The 23,085-nt window shown below is 41.2% G+C and overlaps 1 protein-coding gene across 1 annotated transcript in view; it reads left to right on the forward strand.

Moving 5' to 3' along the window:
- Positions 1–30: 30 nt before the first annotated feature.
- The window catches only part of RTF1 (RTF1 homolog, Paf1/RNA polymerase II complex component), a 31,248-nt gene continuing 8,193 nt past the window's right edge, over positions 31–23,085 (forward strand). The window contains 12 exon segments of the mRNA XM_032188208.1: positions 31–129; positions 132–242; positions 2,475–2,585; positions 11,828–11,975; positions 13,479–13,683; positions 16,327–16,441; positions 17,966–18,077; positions 18,928–19,063; positions 19,566–19,743; positions 20,705–20,787; positions 22,289–22,376; positions 22,462–22,569. Coding sequence (XP_032044099.1) covers positions 31–129; positions 132–242; positions 2,475–2,585; positions 11,828–11,975; positions 13,479–13,683; positions 16,327–16,441; positions 17,966–18,077; positions 18,928–19,063; positions 19,566–19,743; positions 20,705–20,787; positions 22,289–22,376; positions 22,462–22,569 — 1,494 coding nt within the window.

Here is a 23,085-nt window from a genome sequence, read left to right on the forward strand (position 1 = left end):
CTCCCCGCTTCCCGCCCCGGCGCGCTGCGCATGCGCCGTGCCCTTTGTGTCCCGGGCGGGCGGGCGGCGCGGGGCAGGCCGGGCCGCTCGAAGCGCCGCGCCGCCGCCGCCGCCGCCGTTGGCGGGGAGGGAGGGCGGGCGGTAGGGGGGCAGCCGGCACCGCCATGGTGAAGAAGCGGAAAGGCCGCGTCCTCATCGACTCCGACACCGAGGACAGCGGCAGCGAGGAGAACCTGGACCAGGTGCGCGGGGAGGCCCGGGCCTGGGCCCTCCGGGCCGCGCGGGGCTCGGTGCCGCCATCTCCCCCCTTCCTCCTCCTCGTCCTCAGGGCCCCGGTGAGGGGGGGCCCCTCCGGCGCTGAGGGCGGCGGGGCCGGGCCCTGTGCTGCCGGGCGGGACCGGGGGGGGCCCCTGGAGGGCCGGGGAGGTGCCCGGGGGCCTCCCGGTGAGCCCCGGCCGTGCCTCAGGCACCTCCCGGGGGTCCGGCACGGGGCTCGCAGGAGGAGGAGCCCCCCCTCTGAGGAGAGTGCTCCCCCCCCCCCAGGGCTGCAGCTCTGGGCCGGGCAGGGGTTGGCGATGTGCTGCATGTGGTAAATGAGGGCGGCAGGGCTCTCAGGGCAGCGCCCGGGCTGTGCAGAAGTTTGTCTGGCTAACTGTGCCTGCACGGCTCAGGGGGTGTAGTGCTGGGCCTGCGGGGTGTGCAGCGGAGGAGCTGGTGCTGCGTTGCGGAAAAGTAAAAGCAAAAAGCCACCAACAAGCACTCCAAAATGTTTTTGCAACGTGGAGCCTTAGAAAACTCAAGCTGTACACTCCATTAAACCAATACAGAAATACACACAGCAGAGCATGCCCCTTGCGTCCCTCTAGGGTTGCCACCTTCCTGCCATGTGTGTGTTCGGTCTGAAAACACGAGGAGCTGAGCTAGCCCCAGAGTGGTGGTGGAATAGCTGCACGGTTCTGCATCTGTTCTGTTATGTGCTGGAAGCATGCATCTGCTACCCTACCTGAGTTGCTTGGGGTTGTTTGTAGCCACTGTAACATATGTATGTGCAAGGATGAAGGCTAGGTAGCAGAGCAGTGATGTTCTTGACATGTGATTTCAGGAGGAGAGCATGCTGAGTGAGGCCCTTGTAGGTTAAATGTTTGACAGCTTCCCTTAGTGACCTGAGCGGGTTGAATCTAAAGGAGCAGGAGCCTTTCTCCTGTAGTGTGTTGGAAAAGAGAAAAAATGAGGGTAGAAGGAAACAAGGCAACTTGCTTGCAATAAAAGCCTTAAATATTGACACCGAGGTATCACGCAGGAAGGTAATCTGGGTTCAACTATACTTGAAGACACTTGTGAGAGGGGGAATTTCAGAAAGTTATTATAGAAAACATCAGGAACTTCCTAAGGAGAGCCGTTTGTTGTTCTGTTGATGTTGCATGTCGTCTTCAGAAAACGGTTTGTAAAGTGCCATTAATAACTGAAGATTTCTTTGTTGGTAAGTAGCTTAGGCCATCGGTTTCTGCAATGTTTATGTTCTCATATGAGGTACTAAATTCAAATCCCTCTGCTGTGGAGATAATCTTCCAGTTTTGAAACTAATGCAGACCAATCCAGTATTGTTTTCCCAAGACTGCAGAAGTTGGTGTGGCTTTATTTCTCCTCACAGCTAAGATTCATCAGCCCCAAAGCAATGTTTTTAAGACTAAATTATTTGTCATGGATTACGAAGACAGTAATGCAGCTTCAGAAATGATTGCTTTAAACTACTGCCTCCCTCTGTCATCTGAACAAGCTGTGAACAGCAAATGATGAGATTATTTGCAAGCCATTTAGCTCTTTCTGCTGGCCTGCGTTGCCTTTGAGGGTGATTCCACTAGAGAACAGCTCTACTTAGTTTTACAGCCTTTGAGCTTGGTGCCTGCTCTGTGTCTGTCCAAAGCTTTAAGTGCGTTCTGTGGCAAGTAGGAATGGTGAAAAGGAATTGAACGATCTTACTAAATACATCAGCCATGATATTTTGGTGATACTCAAAGTATTTCCTTTGTAAGTGTATAGTTGCAAATGTCTTCTGAAAGAAAGAAAGGAACTGATCAAGTATTTATTGTACTAGACTCCTTAGTGGCATTCGGCTTTTTGGGTTAGTGCTACACAATGTATTTTTCTTTTTAATTATCATCTAATAATGTTGTATATAAATACCAAAGACCTGGAAGTAATTTGTTGTATCTTCTTTATATCAAGAAAGTGATGGCAGTAGCATTTTCTCTTTATGGCTTGTAATTTTAAAAATCCTTTCATAATATTCAGCTGTATTACGCAGAGTTTCGTGTATGTATTTATGAAACATGGTAGACTTTGTTCTCTAGGTGGTAGGGATAATTGTGTTACTGGGATGTGCTCAAATATCACAGAGAAGGTATGTATGCGTTGACCTGAAATGGTAAAACTAATAGCGATGTTTTAAAACAAACATGTTTTTTTCACACCAGGAGCTCTTGTCATTGGCCAAACGGAAACGCAGCGACTCTGAAGAAAAGGAGCCACCTGTGAGCAAGCCTACAGCATCTTCAGACTCTGAGACGTCAGACAGTGATGATGAGGTGAGTAGGTTATGTTGTCAGTGAATTTTCTATGGGTTATTTGTCTGAGTGTATCTATGTGATGGACGTATGGAAGATGTGGATGTATCATACAGTATGTTTAGCTTGCTGATGTTACAAAGTGGGACGAGCTGTTGATTAAACTGATAGAGAACCATTTTGCCCAGAGGTTATGTACTCAAATTCTTCTTGGTTTCTTGTAATTAATAAGCTTAGAATTGTAACTGCACACAAAATAGTCGGTATGGCTGTAGAAAAGTTGACTGCCTGCTCGTAAGGTCTGAATCCTTACGATCCTGTGTTCATAAGGTCTGAATGATTTGGTGATCTGTCTGCTTAAAACTAGTGTTCTTCCTGTGTGAAGTTTGTGGTTGAAGTAACAATGAAGTTGCTGAACCTGGACTCTGAGTTCAAGGGAGTGGGTTTTGGCTTTGGGAGAGAGCTTTCCTCCTCGGAGAGGAGGAGGGTAGGTGGGACTATTAAACGTTAGAACTTCTACTTTGCTACTTTGAGTAGCAAAAGCATATTGTGAAGTAGCTTGTCTGGCCATTTGCACATAGAACAGTGTGTTTTTATTGGCATTTCTGAAGAAAGTGAAGCAACTCAGAGTTTAGAATTACTTTTGTTCTAGGGTTTTCTCAACTTATTGCACAGGAGTGCGTATCTGCTAGATCTGTTTTTATTATTTGGTCTTGGTGCTATGTTCTAGAGCTGGTTAAAAGCCTCTGCTTCCATCTATAAGCAAAAATTGAAATTGATGTGTTAAAACAGAGCATCTGACAAACTGGTCATGTAGCTATTTGAATAAGAAGATCTTCTTGTAGTGTTGCAGAAAGCTTGCGAAGACATCTGTACTATGTAGGGGTCTCTTACTCCATTTGTTCTTAAAAACTTAGCTGTGCTGCTTCCCTCTGTTCCCTGATGCCACAGCAAGAGTTATTCATTGTGGCAACTCAAAGACGTGCAGGGTTGGCCAACGATAAACTCTTAAACTGAAGAGAATCCAAGATTCTGGCGAGAATTCTTCCAATACACGTGAAGAACGTTCGCGTTCTAGTATGTTCAGTGGTTTAGTATTCTTACTGAGGTGCTTCTGGAATAAATATAGTTTGAATGCTGTTTCAAGCACTTAGTTTTTAAAAGAGAAATAATAGCAACTGTTGTATCTAGTGTGTGCTTCAGACGTAAGGGATGAGAAAATTATGAACAGACTATAGACATTACATGTGTTATTGGGTGACCACTCAGCCTGAAACTTTGTTCTGATCTGACAGCACACTGCCTGGGGACCAACTTGTCTGGAAATGTAGACTTGAGTGTGGAGAGCACCTTGATTATAAACTCTTCCGTACTATGTTTATCTCTGAAAACAGACATATTTAGCATATGTAACTACAAATGAGGTCCACCTTTCTGTTAAATGTGGAGTATGGCAATGTGTGTCTTCATGAATGCACTAGGAAAACGTGATTTTGAAGTCAAATCTGATATTTATACCCACAGACTTGCAGATGCAGTAATATCTCTGTTGCAGGGTGTGCAATGGAAACTTTCTCATCTGTGTATCATTTCTTCCTGATACTGTTCTCTTTGGCTTCCATGTAGCAAGAGGGAAAGGTTTAGAGAAGAGGTAATTAGGACACTTGCTTCTATTCCTGTGCCTAAAATATGCATTTTGAACTGCTCCTTGTCGTAGCAGGGCGAGACGGGCTGGGTTATGACAGTTTTTCTTCCAGCCACTCAGGTGTGTACATCCCTACACTCAACTCCCCGCCTGGTGTTCCTGCATGAGTGACTTTGGTTTTGCTCAGTATTCTTGTGGTTGGTCTCAAGTTTGCTCAATCTCAGGCGTTCGGAGCAGGGGTCTAAAAGTTGAAACGGTTTTACTGGATTTCCTGTAAGATGAGGACTTGGAGGCAACAGCATGGAAATTGTTGCCCTCGGCAAATATGCTTAATCATGCATTTGCTTCCATGCAGGTATTGTAGCGTGTGCATCCTTTGTGGTTCCTGGCAAGCACAAAATGTTCTGGGATAAGCAGTATGTTGCACGTACAGGAAAGAAGTCTAAATCTCTGCTTCGGAAGCTAAACACTGCGTTTTGTTTTTCTGTAGGGAGGAAAGTTTGGGGGAACATAGTGTAGAGAGAGACGATGCATTTTTGGAATTACAGAATAAGAACTTGTACAAATTATGCCATGTATACAATGGTGCCTAAGGGATTTCATGAGACCTTTGTCACCATTGTATTTTTAGTGCAAATGCACTTCTGTGAAATCTCATGGCCACGTCAGATGTTCATGGTGCAGATACTGGGCTCTATAACATTTCAAAGACCTGTGTTGTGTGAGTCAAATCACCTAGCCAAGGGACTGAAGGTGAGTTGCAGTCAGCAAAGTAGTAGATGTGTACTGATCATCTCCTGGTGTCTGTGGAACACACATGACCAAATTGATTGAACTGCTGTTCAGACAACAGATGAGTAGCAATGACTGCAGGCCGTTGCAATAAGAAGTGCCACCTTCTCAGAGACATGGAGACAGACTGCTCCTTTATCTGTGGAGCAACGTGTGGCCATGACCACCCCAAAGCCCTCTGTCCCAACTCATTAGCTTGCGATGAGTAACCAGTTTGTGTAACCAGTTTGGTGTTAGCCAAACTGCTGCTGAGTCTACTGTGCTAGGGACGTGTGTGTCAGCAAGCTACCCTCATGGCATCTTGAAGACATTGTATGGATGGTATTCCTCAGTTGTGGTAGGCTAATTCTGGGTTCTTGCTCTTCTTTTTATCCCAGCAGTGTTGATCACAGTAAGAGGATCCTCTCTGTTGTGCAGTGAAGCCTGGATGACCGTTGAAACAGCTTTGCTAACATCAGTGTAGATTAGACAGAAAGCAGCAATACACTTTCTCCTGAAAGGTTTGTTGTTGGCAATGCTGGTATAAGACTGTTCTTACACACTCATTCTAACGTAGTGAAGGGTTTGTCTGTGCCTTTTAACATCTGTAGGATGACAGCGGAAGGTACCTCTGGGACATGAAAAGTTAGATCACGAATGCTTGTTACTAGGTTGGAGTTTACTGATTATCTGGTGTTAGGCCTTTATTTGCAAATGTGCAGATTCAGGAGGAGGTGGCATGGCTGAAGATTTTTCAATAGCTATGGGACAGAGGAAACAGTGCCTAGAGTTTGTGCAGGCAGTAAGTCAGTCCTGAATAGCAGTCTGCCTGGAGGAGGCTTTGTGCCTCTATTATTAGGAGAGGAGTTGAAAATGTAGATCTTCCTGCATTCAAGTTTAAGCACTTTGGTAAACCACAGATTAGCAGAAATCTACATGTATTCCTTCTGTTTTGGGGGCGTCTTTTGTGGGTTTATAGAGATTACTGTGCTAAATGTCTTCCCTGTGTGCTTTTATTTCATAACACTGCTTAATTAGGCCTCCAAGACTGAGTGGGTTCTCTAGTCTGGTGGGGTCTTTGCCATACGTACATTTTTCAAGCTTAAAGAATCTGAAGCAGTGTGTGTTTAATCTTCCTGTACACAAGTGTCCAGGCTGTGTGCTTTGTAATTTTGATTTCCTTGGAGACAGCTTTCTTTAGCTATTAACATGGAGAATAATAAAGCTTTCCTTAAAGAGGGAGTTGCTGCTGTTAGCACGCACACCCCAAAATGTGCAAGTGCAAATCTGGATCGTGCGGACTAATTGTGTGGAGGCTAACATACACACACAAGTAATGTAAACCAGCTGGGAACAAAATAGGTATAAAGTTTGGTCTGCAAGTAACTTCAAATCCCAAGCTAGTGAGGGAATAACTTCTGGGGGTGTGGATTACAGGGTATGAGAGTCTGCAAGAGCTCAGAGGTGGAGCAGGGCGCTCCAGATGCGGGCTCACATAGCTATTTGAATTGAATATGTGATTTTATTTATTTAATTTTCAGAGAAGGAACTTCTTCCTTTGTATCAAGAAAGCAACTTTTTCTGAAAACAATCCATTCATGAGGCACTGTCATATCTAGAGCAGTGATTAAGCTTTTTTTGGTCTGGATGATGGTAGCTTGGTGACAGCGGTGCAATGCTTGCTGTCCAAGTATTTTATGGCTGTCACCATCTCCAGCTGTTTGGTCCAGGTTTCTAAAATAAAACTTCCTGGGTTTTTACAGGTGGTAGCATCCCCAGGTTTGTTTTGATTACGTGTTATGTGTTTCTTCATTGGCATTTGGGATCTACTATCTCCACGCTGTTATTCAGTAGGTCTCCATGTTTCTCAATACATGGACATCTCAGAATAATTATAGAGTAAATGGTAACTTGCAGCTTAATTTAAATTAAACCCATTAAATGTATACTTTTTTTCTTAGTTACCTTGTTGTGAGTTGATTTGAGTGCTGTTCAGACAATAGGGGAGGACCAAGCGAGTTGTGAACCCTGAAACCTTCATTCAGCCAGTTCCTGGCAAAACCTCTTCTGTGACTTGAGAACATCTTTCCTCTGCCTGCTTGTGTCTCCTTTTCCTTTTGGTGTTGACATCTCAAGTCTCCTCTCCCTGCCTAGCACAGCCCTTTTAAGTTTCCTAATTGCCGGACTTTTGTCATTGTGGAGTTGTTTGAGGCCCCCTGAATGACAGGTGCAGACTGAAAGGCAAGAGAAGTAATGGGGGTTTTCTATTCAGTTTTTGGTTTTAACAATAGTTGCAGAGAGCATTTTCTTCCTCGTAGTTCTTGGAATTCTCCAGAGATCTCCCTGCTTTGAGAAGCCCTGAAGACAGTAACTGCTGCTGTATCGTAACATCTCAGCTGTCTGATGTTGTCTGCAGGCTGGAAATGCAGTGTGATGGCTTGCATGGAGGACTGCCTTTTTTTTCTTCAGGTATAAATGGAGAAGAACAGATAAGAGTTCGTAAGCTGGGCTAACGCTAGGTACTTTCCCACACATAAGCTGTTGTGTTGTCATGGCGTGTAAGTTTATCTGGCCAAGAAAGGAACATGTTGGTAAGGGATCTGTTTCGTTTTGAAGTTAGGGCTTATAATTTGCCCTTTATAAAAGATGTATCTAGGAGGGAAAAATACAGCAAGGACAGGCTGGTGATATCAGTTGTGCACCTCTGCTCAGTTTGATGTAAAAAGCAGGGAGAATACCTGCTTGCAAAAGAAAACTTCAGTGGATAATACATCTGGGTACTGTGTGAATAGAAGAGAATAGTGACTATCTGAGCAGCATCAGTAAAAACACTACTGCATTCAGGCTACTGTACTGTCAGAGCTCACTTTTTTTTCCCTCACCTCGATCTCATTTCATCTCCCTAGTGGAAATGTGTTCTAGGTTTGCTGAACTATAAATGATTTTCCTCAGTCATCTTGTGTAGTTGCTTTTGTAGAAGCTAACTACTAAATCCAGTGGATTTCTAATGGCATTTTGTTATTGACAGTCCATTCTGGGTACTGTGGCTTGACTTGGACAACTTGGGGAAATATGTGAGTGATTAGCACTGTGAACCTTTGAAGCAGGAGGAGAAACTGAAATGTTTTCTGGCTGCTTCCTGTGACTGAGCCATAATGTTCTGTTGTTGAGTTGTGCTGAACAATAAGCAGAAAGCAATGTTACAGCACACTTCTGCCTAGGTTTATTGACTTGCTGTGTCTGGAACCATGGAGGGTTCCAGCTGGTGGCCGTGGAGGCAGTGGTGACCAGAGGGGCTGTGCAAAGAGGTATGGCTGTGGACAGCATGTGAGGAGCGTTGACTGGCTCTGCCTGATCAGAGCATAGAAGAAGGAGCCTGGAGAAGCTGCAGCAGAGGACAGATTTTTGGAAACTATGGTTACTGTTTGCTGTTTGAGATGGAGGGAAGAGAAGCAGAACAACCAAATGCTGCCGACTCTTAGCTGGGTGTGCATTTTTACTTGATGTTACATGTGAACGTGTGGCTGCCTTTCTGATCTCTGCAGGTGTGCCTAGAGCATGAGGAAGGGGCTCAGGACTTTGGTTTGGGCTGCAAGCTGCCAAGCAGCTCATGGCTTTCCTGTACTGCTTTTTCTTCTTATTTCCTCCTCACACCCCCCTGACCTGCTAAACTTTGCTATCTCTTCCTCTGATGTAAGAAGAAACTTGGTGTTGGCTAGTCCTATGCTGAATAACACTGAGTGGCCACTCAGTATCCAAATGACAACTGATGGTTCCCGAGTCTGCAGAGCAAACTGTGAGCCTAAAAGAGCCCTTGCACCGAGTACGTCCTGGTTTAAGTGACTTATTTGTCCTCAAGTTTTGATCAATCCTTCTTTTTGTCCTGTAGTGGTTGCAGGAATAACCAGGCATTCATGAAAGACCGGGGTAGCTGAAAAGCCCCTGAAGTGTCTGAGGCAGTTGAGGAAGAACTTGTCTTTATGGCAGCACTGAAACTGGCAGGTTTTGTGACTTGTTATTGTAACTTGAAAGATGCAGTTGTCACTTGCACAGCAAGTTAGTGTAATCTCCAGGGTCTAATAGAAACCAAAGTGAAAATTCCTAGGTGAGGACAGATTTCTTGATGTTGCTCAGAAGTTGACACCCAGTTTTCTCTTCAGTTCCATCTCTTAGGCCCTGAGGTCTCTCCACAAGCCTGCTTGTGAGTCGAAGGCTGAGAACAGCGCTCTGTAATGCGTGTATCTACAGCTATTAAACATTTTCTTAACTACTGAAGTCCTGCTGTTTCCATCTGATCTTAACTTCTTTCATCTCAGCATGACCTCTCAAGGTCTTGATATATCTGTGTGCGTATAATATGGCTTTCTGTGTGCTTTTATTTTTACTTGCTAAAGAGCAAGCTATAAGTCAGTGTTGGAACACTAAAAAAGTGACAGAGCTCTGGGAAAGAAGCACCTCTGCATCCCTTGTTCAGAGGGCTCTGCTCCTCCCTAGTGAATGCTCAGTCTCACTTTCTCACTCTTGTGTTTTCATCGGTCTGCTAACAGTAGGTGAGCTGTTGAACTAATAGTCAAAATGCACTTATTCTAGTCCTAGGAGGTGATTCCATGATGTTGGGATCTGAGCGTGTTTGCGTTGTGTACAAGCTTGGTCTTCATTGATTTACTTGGGCATGATTGACCAGGAGAATTATTGGCAATACTGGGGAAGCCAGGCAGCAGCACTGGAACACCGAACAAGTGAAACCTGAATATGGGAGCCAGTAAAGACTTAAATGCAAGCTTAGGCTGATATAAAGCCAGATGCTTTGTGATCAGAGTTTCTCACCTGTCCTGTGGAGCATAATGGATTGGGGAACAGATTGCAATCAAAGGCTCACCACTAGGTAGCTCTGCTTTTACCACAGAAAAGAGAACTGCTTGCTCTTTGGCAGATAAATTTGAATGCATGTCTGACACTTAGAGGTGATGATGACTTCTGGAGGGGAAGACGTACGAGGAACGGCTGAGGTCACTGGGCCTGTTCAGCCTGGAGAAGAGGAGGCTGAGGGGAGACCTCATCACAGTCTACAACTTCCTCGTAAGGGGGTGTCAAGAGGCAGGAGACCTTTTCTCCATTAACACCAGTGACAGGACCCGTGGGAATGGGGTTAAGCTGAGGCAGGGGAAATTTAGGCTGGACGTCAGGAGGGGGTTCTTCACAGAGAGGGTGGTTGCACACTGGAACAGGCTCCCCAGGGAAGTGGTCACTGCACCGAGCCTGTCTGAATTTAAGAAGAGATTGGACTGTGAACTAAGGCACATGGTCTGAACTTTTGGGTAGACCTGTGCGGTGTCAAGAGTTGGACTTGATGATCCTTAAGGGTCCCTTCCAACTCAGGATATTCTATGATTCTATGATTCTATGGTGAAGTGAGCGCTAATATGGACGGTACAAAGCCAGTTGTGAGTGTAATCAAAAGCTAGGAAATTCTACGGGTGCTAAGAGATGAGGTGGTAGCTTCTGGGTTGAGTTTTATTTGGAGAACCCCAAGGTTCAAAACAATCTAAAGGTGGTGCATCTTCAGAAAGTAGTAGTCAAAGGTGATGGAGCCTGAGGTTTGTATGCAACAGAGGTCAAATGTAAAGAATTTCTTTTAACTAAACTATTCTTCAGTGCAAGATTTCAGTAATGCAAAAGAATCTTTGCTTATTTAAATTATGATTTTTTTATAATTTTCTTGGGTGGGGGGGGGGGGGGGCGTAGACTGCCTGCTTGAACAGGTGATGTGCATGAAGGGTGAGAGTAATATAGAGGTATGAAGAAGATAACATTCAAAATAGTTCACTTCAGAATAAATACCTTATCCCTGAAGAGGGAATCTAGGCTCCCCCTAGAAGAATTTCTAGAAGTAGTGAGGTGCAAAATATTGTAAAGCCTTAAAATCATGCATAAATAGTCTTTACTGCTTCTGTTCCCTTCTGGCTTTACCCAGGTGGTTAGGACAATGGAAAAATATAACTAGGAATTGCATGGTAAAGTGAATACTGCCTCCTCTCCTGGGACTCTGGTGTTTAAAGTTGATGCCTGTGCATATGTGCTGGCATAAAGTCTGAACTTGGAAATTGCAGCCTAAATTGCAGATGTGATATTAAGACAAAATTAGAATTAAGCCTAGACTTTTTTTTCCTAACTGTGATTCTGATTTGATTATTGACTTGTGCGCTGTACATAAGGTGCAGAAGGTGGCAGTACTGTCTGTGAATGAGTATCCTACTGGTTTGTTGCATTAAAGATTACACAGGTACTGTGAACTCCTGCCAAAACTGAGATTTATGAAAAACTCATGCAATTGGTGTGCATTCATGTAATCTAAATTTTGCCCTTCAGTGAACTAATTTTGGAAACACATTTGTTGCTTCTTCCATTTCACAGTATTTAACTGAAAATAGCCTTTACAAATACAGTTAGACTCCTATTATTTAAGTTGTTTTCTTAGGAAAACGTTTTCAGTAATTTCTTTCCCCAGTGGATATTGCAGACTGAACTCTGAAGTCTTCATTGTTTTCAAAAGGACTCTTCTGCCAACTTTTGGGTTGCAGGGCTAATTTATATTAAAAAACAAAAAACCAAAAAAACAAAAAAACACACAACAACAAAAAGCCACCATAAAATGCTTTCATTTAACAAGTTACCTGTTGGCATTTTTTTTTCCTTTTTGTGTGATTGATTTGTTGCTGTCAGATATCAGACTGTTTTTCAGTCATTTTTACTCCAATGTTTTTGGGGAGGGAGGAAAGAGTGATAGTTCTGTCTCATGATCTCTTTCTTGTTTTTTTTTGTTTGTTTGTGTGTTTTTACCTTGCAGTGGACTGTTGGAGGTTCTAAAAACAAGAAAAAGGGAAAAGCGGGTAAGGCAGAGAAGAAAGGAGCCATGAAGAAACAGACAAACAAAGCTGCCTCTTCAGGCAGCTCAGATAAAGACAGCTCAGCTGAGAGCTCAGCACCTGAAGAGGGTAAGATAACACCTCTGCACCTACTTAGAGCATAATTCCAAGTGAAGTTACCTCTTTGCACACACTGAAGAGTAAAAGTAAATGGTTATGTTAAAGACTACCCTCAGAGAGCTTTCTTTGTGTTCCTGGTAGTCTGGATGACTTGAACTTGCCACGGCTTGAAGTACGTATAATGTAATTCCACATTGCATTGCTGTAAGTGCACCATTAAAAAAGCACTGCCAAATACTGCTTCAACTGAAGAGTGTACAACATACTTGATTACTTGACTTTCTCCTGGAGAATTCTCTTCTTATTTCAAGCTTGTACCATCTGTAGTTTGGGTAGCATTTTCTTCTGATTGATGTATTTTGCCTTCCCAAAATTGTGACAGCAAGGAGAAAGGTGTATGATACATAATGCAAATAAGAGCTTATCTTACGTTTTCTCTGAATCAGAATACTTGCACGCTTATACTGAAATTGAAGAAGAGAAATCATGACAACAACTGTCATTTTTTTTTTTTACATGACTGCTGAATCTGTTCCTATGCTAGGCAGACTTCCTGTGTTCTTTCATGTTTTTATCGTGGCTATGACAGTTTGCAGGTGGTTAGTTACGATTTCAGTTGATACTAAAAAGTAAAGTTAAGACTGTAAGATCCTTCACATGCTTTAAGTGTATTAATATTAAGCACAGTGGAGACAGACCAATGCATGATGTGACTGAACCTGTACCTATAAGCACATGTAATCAAAGCTGTTGACAGAGTAAGGTTACAAAGTGGGAAGTTTCCAGAAATACTGAGGCTTGAATGAAAGTGGAGGAAAGAATTGTAGTATCTGTTTGCTTTTGGGATTTGGTGTAATGCGGTTGATTAGGTGAGATAATCAAAGTGTTTGGACTTGGATCAAGTTTAAAGGTGGTGTTACCCAATATTGTTGGGGACTCAGCTGTTCCGTGTGTAAATGGGGAGGACTTCTTAGCGTGATGGAGCTAGCATCGTGACTTTGCCAGTTACAAGAGTAGTGGTTTTTAACTTCATCTTGTGATGTAGCAATTCATATTGTTGCAGTCTTCAAATGACAAATTTTGGCTCCTCAAGTTGTTATAAAATAAGGAATATTGGTGGTGTTTTGTACTGGCATTTGAGGTGCACATATGCACTTAAAAGTTATGGGTGTCCAAGCAACTGCTAAGTGATGTAAGTATGTAGGCATAGAACTCTAACCTCCAGACCCTAACACTAATCAAAAGAGCTCCTAGAATCTTTTTGTTCTACTAAGAGTTTTTACTTAACATTTTCTAATGTTTCTTTTTAACTACTTGTTTCATTATTTTTTGTAGCAGGTATGTCTTTCAGTACTAAAGTGTTTTGTAGGTTTAATTTTCATGATACGCATACTTTTAGTATAGAGAAAGACAAGCACAGAATTCATTCTCAATACCCTTTGCTAACATGCTGCACTGAAGTGGTTGGGCTTTGCCCCAGCTGAATTTCACTGTCTTGTGACTTTGTTTTAGGAGAGGTGTCTGACTCAGAAAGCAACAGCTCCTCATCTAGCTCGGATTCAGATTCTTCATCTGAAGATGAGGAATTCCATGATGGCTATGGAGAAGATCTTATGGGAGATGAAGAAGACCGGGCTCGATTGGAACAAATGACAGAGAAGGAGAGAGAGCAGGAACTGTTTAACCGGATAGAGAAGAGAGAAGTGCTAAAGAGAAGGTAAATTTGTCTGTCGGTATTTGATAGTAAACTCATACAGGGTGTACTGTAAACAGCTCTGAATTAAATCCTTTGCAATGTACTGCTCAGTTAAACAGCTGAAACTAAATGCAACACTAACAGTGATATATAACATATTCTGTGTATTTCATATTGTACAAAATGTGTATTTTCTCATTTCTATGAAGTAGACATGGAACTCTAACTCAAATTTCTGTTTCTGTGACTTGCAGACAGCCTATTTAAATGTTGATTGTTGTTTTTTTAACGGGGTGGGGGCAGAAAAATGGGGAAAACAGCTAGGCAACACATCAGACTGCAAGCAGTGGAGTCTGACTAACGTTTGCATAATGTCAAATTGTAAAGCAAAGAAACTTTGTGTGTGTTCATGTGAAATTGCTGTTCCCCGCATTATTTTTCATAGTTATTGCTGTATAGGAAACTGAGATGGAAGTGTCCAGTGTTTTAGGATAAATATTCTCCAGCTGAATGCTTGTTCTATTTCTCTACAGACATCTTTTCTTTATTCTTAATTTGGACTTTGCTGTATGGAGACTGTGCTGACTGGGCTCTCGTGTTTGGGGTTCAAGCATTCAGCATGCTAAAGCAAATGATGTTTCATGGTAGATTTTCATATCAATTGTCCTTAAGGCTAGTTTAGAAGTGTGTAACAGAAATCCTGCATGTTCTAGGAAATGTCTGTTTCTGGAAATTTCTTAGGTGTTGAATGGGTGCGGTTGCCAACTACTATTCTAGCTGTGTATATACCATTTTAGATACTAGGTGTCTAAACAGAATCAGTAGGACTGCTTTCTCTTCTGTCTTTTCTGTATTGGCCATCAGATGCTGATACTTTAGAAATAGACAAAGCGTAAGGCGCATAAGAGCTTTGGCAATTTTTCAAAAGACAGTGGTGAAGCACGGAATAGTTTTAGGGTTTACCTCTTTGTGGATATGAAATTGGTTGGAAGACTAATAGAAAAGAGAGGGATGTTGGAAGAAGAGTGAGTGGTGTTGGACGTCATATTCAAGGGGTCATTTGTGGATTTCTACCATAGGTGTTGTAGTTTTATTTGTTACTATAATATTGCCCTGTCAGGCAGTTTCCTTGTAGTATTTTTTCCTCCCCATACATCTAACAAAAGATTTGGTGAAAGTGGGGCAAGTCTGGGCCAATTTCTTCCCTCTTCAATGACTTCTTTCTATTAGTTGCTGAGAAATTTCCCTAGAGGACTAACATCTGTTATGTGAATCAAGCCAGTACAATTAACTACTCATTTGTCTAAACCATAGCTAAAGCACTGTCTAAATATGCTTCTAATACTACTTTCAGCTTCTTCTCTAGTCTGCTGCCCTCCTCAAAGGGATTAAAATAGGTGAAAGGTTGGACCTAAATCAGGTAAAAGGCCACCGCTTCTCTGATTCTCATTCATAGGTCCATGGTAACAGAATATTTTGGTTTTAAGATGACCACTGGAGAACACTTGATACAAATGAGCTAAACAATTTAAGCTTGAGTTTCTGATTTAATCTTAAACAAGTTTGTCCTGTTCTGTGTAAAGGAGTTGGCAGGTAGAAATAAGTGGAGGCTGGGAATGACAGCAATTTCACTTTTTATAAGTTGAATCTTTCAAAATGCTGCCTATATATATGTCTTCCTGGCAGTTTATTGGGATTACAGCAGACTTTGTATGTGGTACGATGCCTGTGCCCTGTGTGTTATGCTTCATGTTTAAGGCATAAAAGGGCAACAATCTCATCTGGCACTTCAGTTTCTTGTCTACAAAATCCAGTTGTAAAGGACTGAAAGGAATGCACCATGTAATGTGCATGTGGATAACACATTTGAAATTTCAGTTACTGGAAGATAAGTGGTTTTTGTTTGTGTTTGATTGTTTGGTTTGCTGCTTTTTTTTGGTGTTAGTTCACATGCACACTTCGCTAAAGCAACATCCCATCCATGCTGCAGTAGAATCTGTCATAGGACGGTTCCAGTGGAATCACTATTTTTCTGAATACAGGGGCTGAAAATGAGATTTCAGGATGACAAGTTTAGGGAAGTTAGAAATGGAAGTGCTTAAATCACAGAAAGAAACTTCCTGAGCCTGATGGAATGTGCTGTAGCAGCTGAAGGAGTACTCGCTATGACTTCTTTTTCTTATTCAGACCAAAGCCAGTAGAAAGGTCAAGTTTAAACAGGAAAAAGCTAGCATAATAATGGTTTTAAAGAACCAAGTTTTTAGCTGTTAAGATTCAAGTTACATGAAATAGCCAAATGTTTTTATAGTTGGAGGCAGCATGCAGTGATCGTTCTCCTGGCAAAGATAAAGTATGGGTTGGTTTCTGGGGATTCTGTTATGTGATCTTCCCAGCCCTTCAGGTTAGCTCTCGCCTTCGGTAAGCCTGCATCTTTCTGTGGTCAGCTTCTCTTTATATTATCTTGCTTGAGGAAGGGAGGAGATAGAGATGGGGAATGGGGAACAGCATAAAAACCATCATTCCTAGCAGTGGAAGTGTTCCTTGAGGTTTACTAACCATATAAGATAGCATAAATTGTTCACATAGCATCTGAGTGGTATTTTGCTCACTCAGGGAGGGAGTGTTCTCTCATGTACTCTTTTTGTTTCAAATATCTGCTAATAGGTTTGAAATCAAGAAGAAACTAAAAACGGCAAAAAAGAAAGAAAAGAAAGAGAAAAAGAAAAAGCAAGAGGAAGAGCAGGAGAAGAAAAAACTCACACAGATACAAGAATCCCAGGTAGGAAATGAAACTGCCTGTAGTAATAAACTCTTTTTTCCCTTGGCAGCAGGGGATGGGATGCTGCCTCTCCTTACCCCTGCCATTTTACCCTTAATGTCAAACAGCAAGGTAAGCAGGTCAGAATTTGGTTCATTTAGATGCTTGAGCTATCTTTAGCCTTTCAGTTGATTTAAAGAGATTAACATCTTTGGCCTGCTGTGGAATGCACTGATAACTTAATGGAAAATGCAAAACAAAGAAGTAGTTGTGACTACATCTAAAGTTCTTGGGACGAGACCTGTTATGTGGTCTGATTTTTTTTGCATGCAGGCTTTTCTACAAGTCAAGGTTTGAGAGAGCAGGCCAGAAATTTCTCAGCTTTTTAAATGATGTGTGAAGGCAAAGCTCGAATGCTAAGGAAGTAATTATAAGAAGTCATACTAAGTAGTAATTCTATAGTTTTTCCATCTGTAGCATAAAGGGGACGATTGCTTTTTTTGGGGGGGGGCTGGGGGGTGGGTTGAGGCCTGTGTAATTGAACTATATTTTCAAATAGCTGAGTTTCTAAGCTGAGATCCCACCCTTAACTTAAAAAGTCTGGGCAGTTACACTCCCAGAATAGGATGGGATTCATCTTGCCTAACTTGCAGTCAACGAACTAGTTGTTAGCATTTGTCACTTGTCTCTGTGCAACAGAGGAGGACATCTCCAGAGGGCAATTCAGCGTACATTATTTTCTAGTGAAATAGGAGTTTAACACTTAAATAAGGTTGGATAAGATGAATTTTCCTTCAGGCACATATTAGGTAGAATGAGTCTCATCTCTGGGCACCTCTTAGCTCCACACATGTATGTGCATATATATGTACACACATATAATCCATATATATGTATACATAGTATGTAGTGCATGTGCACACATGCAGATCTAAATATAAAACCATTGTGTGCAGGGTTCTTTTACGGTGCCTTACAGAAACAACTTGACTTAAATGACTGCATCCTATACTCATTATAGAAGCTGCATTCTGTGTTACTTGCTTTTATTGACAGACCTGTAAGAAATTGAAAATATTAGAAGACTTGCATTGTTTCTGATTTTAGTACTCTTAACAGATGTTTTGTCTTCAGGAAAGACAAAAGAAGTGCATTGGCCTTGCAGAAGTAGTAGTCAGTGAGACTAACGTTTATCCAATTTTTCTTCATGATTTATTAGTTATGTAATTAGTTCAATTTCATTTCTCTAGTCCTTTTTAATTATCTTAAGGAGGAGTTTGGGGACTAAAACTTGGTGGCAGAAATGTTGAGGAATAAATGTTTATTATTTTTGATACAAAATACAAAAAAGAAATAGGCTTCAGATCAATTTCCCCTTCTCTAGACTATGAAAAAACAAACTTCAAAAAAGCCCCACAGTTTTAAAATTGAGTTTGTTGTTAGCTTCCATTTTAAGTTTTCAAGGTCTGCAAACAAGCTGTTCTAATTCATTTCAATTTATGAATTGCACTTCAATGTGGAGTGACTTTCTGTGCGTGTTTTTAGGTCATGTCACATAACAAAGAGCGGCGATCAAAGCGGGATGAGAAACTAGATAAGAAGTCTCAGGCAATGGAAGAGCTAAAAGCAGAAAGAGAGAAAAGGAAGAACAGAACAGGTATGAAGGCTTGTTGCATTAACTATTAATTTTTGAGACCTTATTACAATATTTTGAGTGCTACTATCTGTTCCTAACTAATGTAGTAATCCTGCGTCTTGGATGAATGAACTTCTCTGCATCTTCCTTGGTCTTTTGACCAACGTAATTACCTAGGAAATTACTTGGCACCTTTGGCTCTTTATTCATATTGTTTTCCCCTGTGCGGAATGGTCTGAGAACAAAGCAAACTTTCTTAGTAGTCCACTGAATGGCACTTACTAAGTTATATCTAGTTCATGTGTTTGAATTGGCTGCTTAGCTTCTCTTAATTAATCTCTGAATAATCCAAACCATGTTTATTGTACTTAAGCTATTTTGTATACATTTGATTATTTTTTCACTGGCACGTCATCTTGTCCTTCTTGCCATGGACTTTTAACATGACCTATTTTGTTTTACTGCTGGGTTTTAATTGTGGTCCACCCCAAATATTATACACAGGAAAAAAGTCTCATAACAAAAATGTGTTCAATCAAGATAGTTTTAACTTGTATATATTCAATTCTTATGCCTATCTTGTATGGCACATGCAGTTGTGTTGGGAGGCAGAAGATAAATATAACTGAGATCTAAGATGCATTTAAATTATTTTAGTTTCTCAGTTTGAATATATATAATGGCATTCTTAGCCTATCAGTGACTTTAATCATGTGGCACTTAGCTGTCAGTTTTATATTTGATATATCTGTTTTACTGCTGCTTTCTAAAATTCTTTAATCAATGAGGTTTCATCTCTAAAAGAAAGCTTTCATCAAAAAAAAAAAAATCACACCTTGCTTTTCCTTGTTCTCTCTCCTCCCTTCCCCAGCTGAATTGCTTGCAAAAAAACAGCCATTAAAAACTAGTGAAGTATACTCTGACGATGAAGAGGAGGAAGAGGATGACAAGTCTAGTGAGAAAAGTGATCGCTCATCCAGATCGTCATCCTCTGATGAAGAGGAAGAGTAAGTAGTAAATGCTGGACTGTGATTATTGAGTGCGTTCATTAACACAGGTAATCACCTTATGTAGGTACATACTACTTTAGAGAATTGATTGGGAGCAGATCAGTGTGTCTAAGGTGTTGCCTTGAGCCCCATTTACACTGTTTACAGATTTGTGTAGTCCTGTAGTTCAGCAGCTACAGAACCCTGGCATATTAGCAGATAAGAAAGATATGCTGACTTATTTTAAAGCATTAGCTTATAAGCTGCCTTGGTGGCAGCTAATAAGTCTGTTTTGTGGTAGCAGAGGTAGTGGGTAACAAGTGTAGTCACTAGGACTTAGTATTCCTTAAGAAAAGTTTAATGCGAGATTCATATATCTATGGTCAACTAGAGTGTGGTGAATTACTTCTTTTACTAGTAATTTTATTAAGTAGAATTTACGCAGCATCTCGCTCAGGGCTCCTTTTTGAAAAAATAGAGACATAATCATCCTTCGTCCTTCTCAACTTTACCAAATCAGGAAAGAAGAAATTCCTCCTAAATCCCAGCCAGTGTCCTTGCCTGAAGAACTGAACCGAGTACGGTTATCACGACACAAGCTGGAACGCTGGTGTCATATGCCCTTCTTTGCCAAGACAGTCACTGGTTGCTTTGTCCGAATTGGTATTGGAAATCACAACAGCAAACCTGTTTATCGGGTGAGTTCAGTTCCAAAGGATTTAGTTCTTTTTCTGTAATACAGTATTTGCAGCTTAGCATAAACTGTGGTACCTATGGTTGCTTGGGTGGTTAATGTAAAAAAAAAAAAAAAAAAAAAAAAATTAAACGTTTATAACCAGAAAGCATAATTGGTGCAGGAGTAGTGGAGACTGCATTAAAGGTAAATAAATCAATGGGACCAATGAGGCCAGTAAATTGTTTCCAAGTTTTCACCTTTAAATCAAACTAATTGATGACAAGACATATACATGTGTGTATGTACAATGAGCATGGAGCACTAACAAAGCCTGTTCTTTCAGCTTTGGTTCATGCTGTCTTATCTCTTCATTTGTATTGCAAACTAGAGTTCAGGACTCTGTTTGACTAAGTAAGGATGAGTAAGAGTCATTCCTTATTTCTGGGTATATTCCCAAGTTATTGTGTGGTCTCAGTTCTCACTTTACAAAGGGTTTCTAGTACATCAGTGAGCTGCAGAATAGAAGGTGATTTAGAACACAGTTTTGTTTTTCTGCTTCATTGCTCCAACTGCACAATCATAGGATGCAATAATATCATCTAAAATCGCATTAAAATGGTCCCCAGAAGGGCTGCATTTAGTATGTGGATAGCTATGGTGTATTTCATTTAGAACACTCAATTAACCCTAGTTTAGTTTCCTGTAAAGAAAACAGGAAGGTGCACATCATTTGGCTAGAAGTTAGACTGAAAAGATACAAAAATGCATCAAGCTTTTTATAGAGCCTTCCAACTGGAAGGTGATACATGATGAGCTGATTCAGTACCTGATAATGTACACTGAAAAGTACTGCTTTCTTTGATATAGTTAGAATTGTTGATAAGAATAAGGTTTTTGATGTCTAGTGAAAAGGCTTAAATGTGTCAGGTATGTTCTAGGAACACACACACAAAAACCTCTTGCATCCTTTCTTTTGCATCTAGGTTGCTGAAATAACTGGTGTGGTAGAGACCGCAAAGGTTTACCAACTTGGTGGTACCCGGACAAACAAAGGACTACAGTTGCGGTAAGAAACCAAAGTAACCGTCATCAGTTCATGAATCAGTGTCCTTATAGCATTCAGTGCTTCCTGGGTGGTTTGGAGATGAGAGCTAAAAAAACAAATCGGGCGGTGCAATGACTCTTACTGTTAGGATGCTTTTTTTTGTGTTTTTATTGCTTGTTTTTGGACTCGATGACCTTGAGGTCTCTTCCAACCTAGAAAATTCTGTGATTCTGTGATTCTGTTTTCTAACACGTATGCATAATTAAATCATAAAAAATCTCATGCAGGGACTTGTGTTTGTGTTGACAGCCGATCAGTTTATTTGCACTAGTAACCCATGATTGCTCATATAGGCCTATTGAACTTTGCCATATTCTTTCCTATGTTTTCACCACCATTGCTATAATCAGGTTTTAGAAATATGCTTCATTCAAAAGGCATACATGACGAGGTCTGGTGTATGTGTTACGACAGAAATAGTACTTTGTAGGGAAGAAGCTGAATACAGTATAATATTTCTCAGTTGTTCTTACAGCCCTTTTAAGGATTGTGTGATGAGGTTTAACAGTTCCAATACAAAACATCCTGGTAAGATAGGTCAAGAAGATATTAACCATTTGGGAGAAACATAAGTATGTGGAGAATAGATGTGGGTGCACATGTGGAGTAACAAAAAAAAGTCTTATCTAAATCCATCATGACATAGAATAGCTTTTTAGGCTACCTCAGGAGACAGCTCGTGTTTTGATTGAAATTTACACTATGACAACTACGTTTAGTACTGGTTAGTAGCAGTATGGTAGTTCAGCTGGTAGTGCTCCACAGAATGTAGTCTCTAAGGCTTACTGGCCCTTGATTAGCCAATGAATGAGAAATTATGCAGGAATTGGCTCCAGCAATGTATAATTCAGTACTGCTTACAGGGGATTTCTACTGGTCCAAACATGAAATAACTTTGTGTTTCCTAAGATCATGTGATAGGTCACCAAACAGGGTACTTATCGTCCAGGTGTGAGATAAGTTGAGGATGATAAAAGGGCTGGAACACCTCTCCTATGAAGACAGGTTGGAGGAGTTGAGGTTCTTTTATTTGGAGAAGAGAAGGCTTTGAGGAGACTTTACAGCATCCTTCAATTACTTAAAGAGGGCCTAAAAGAAAGCAGGAGAAGGGACTTTTTGTCAGGGAGGGGGGTTGGACCTAGATGATCTTTTAAGGTCCATTCCAACCTGACGCATTCTATGATTTTAAGTCTGGTTCTCTTTACTACTGAGTGTATTACTTGCTTAACTGTTTCCTGCAAACTTGCTGTCAAGTATTCCTTTGTATTACTGTTTGGTACTAAGAGCTAACTTAGGTTCCTGAACTCTGTCAGACCTTACTGAAGTTAAGAATATATAGCACGTGAGCCAAGAGTAGCCTTAAGTGTCTGTTTCAGGACTTCATGGGTCAATTTATTACTTAAAGATAAAATATCACAGCTCTGTACCATAAGAAAGGGATGTTGCATTTTTCTTGTTGCAGGCATGGCAGTGATCAGCGTGTGTTTCGTTTGGAGTTTGTCTCAAATCAGGAATTTACTGAAAGTGAGTTCATGAAGTGGAAGGAAGCGGTAAGTTTGCCAGACTTTAATTTCTTCTAAGCAGCCTTCCACCAAGGGTATTCGAAGTGAAAACTAAACTTGTTATTGTATTTAGATGTTCTCTGCTGGAATGCAGCTACCTACACTAGATGAGATAAACAAGAAGGAAGTGTCCATCAAAGAAGCCCTCAACTACAAGTTTAATGACCAGGACATTGAGGAGGTAAACAGTGTGTTGTAGTGAGGCTCTTGCAATGCTTAAAGGTGGAAAGAACGTATGGAGTAGAGCACTAGCTCTTACGAATCACAATTACCGTGGTATCTTCTTCCTAAGGAGAAAACTAAATTGCATAACTGGATAGAGTAGCTTGGTGATCCAGCTGTTGTTTGGTTCTGATTGCTGCTTTACTTCATCCTTTGTGCCCTGTTACCTTCCTCCACAACTTGTGTTGCAGAGCTTTCAACTCCTAACCCAGGTGTGGCAACTTAGTTCTCATGTTCTGGAAAGCTAACAGCATCGTCATAGATGCATTTATCACAGTTTCTGCAGCTTGATATTTGCTTCATATTGACCGAATGTGATTAGCATCAGATTTTTATAGGTTGTAAGTGTGGGGAATGGAGCTGTAACTCATTACCAACTCACAAATTAAAAACAGCAGCAAAGAAAGAGCATGAGTAAAATTCTGTGGCAGTAAGTACATTTCTTAGGTGATACTGATCTGTTGCTTCTGCTGTC

This window comes from Aythya fuligula, chromosome 5, assembly GCF_009819795.1.
Source record: "Aythya fuligula isolate bAytFul2 chromosome 5, bAytFul2.pri, whole genome shotgun sequence".
Taxonomy (NCBI): Eukaryota; Metazoa; Chordata; class Aves; order Anseriformes; family Anatidae; genus Aythya; species Aythya fuligula.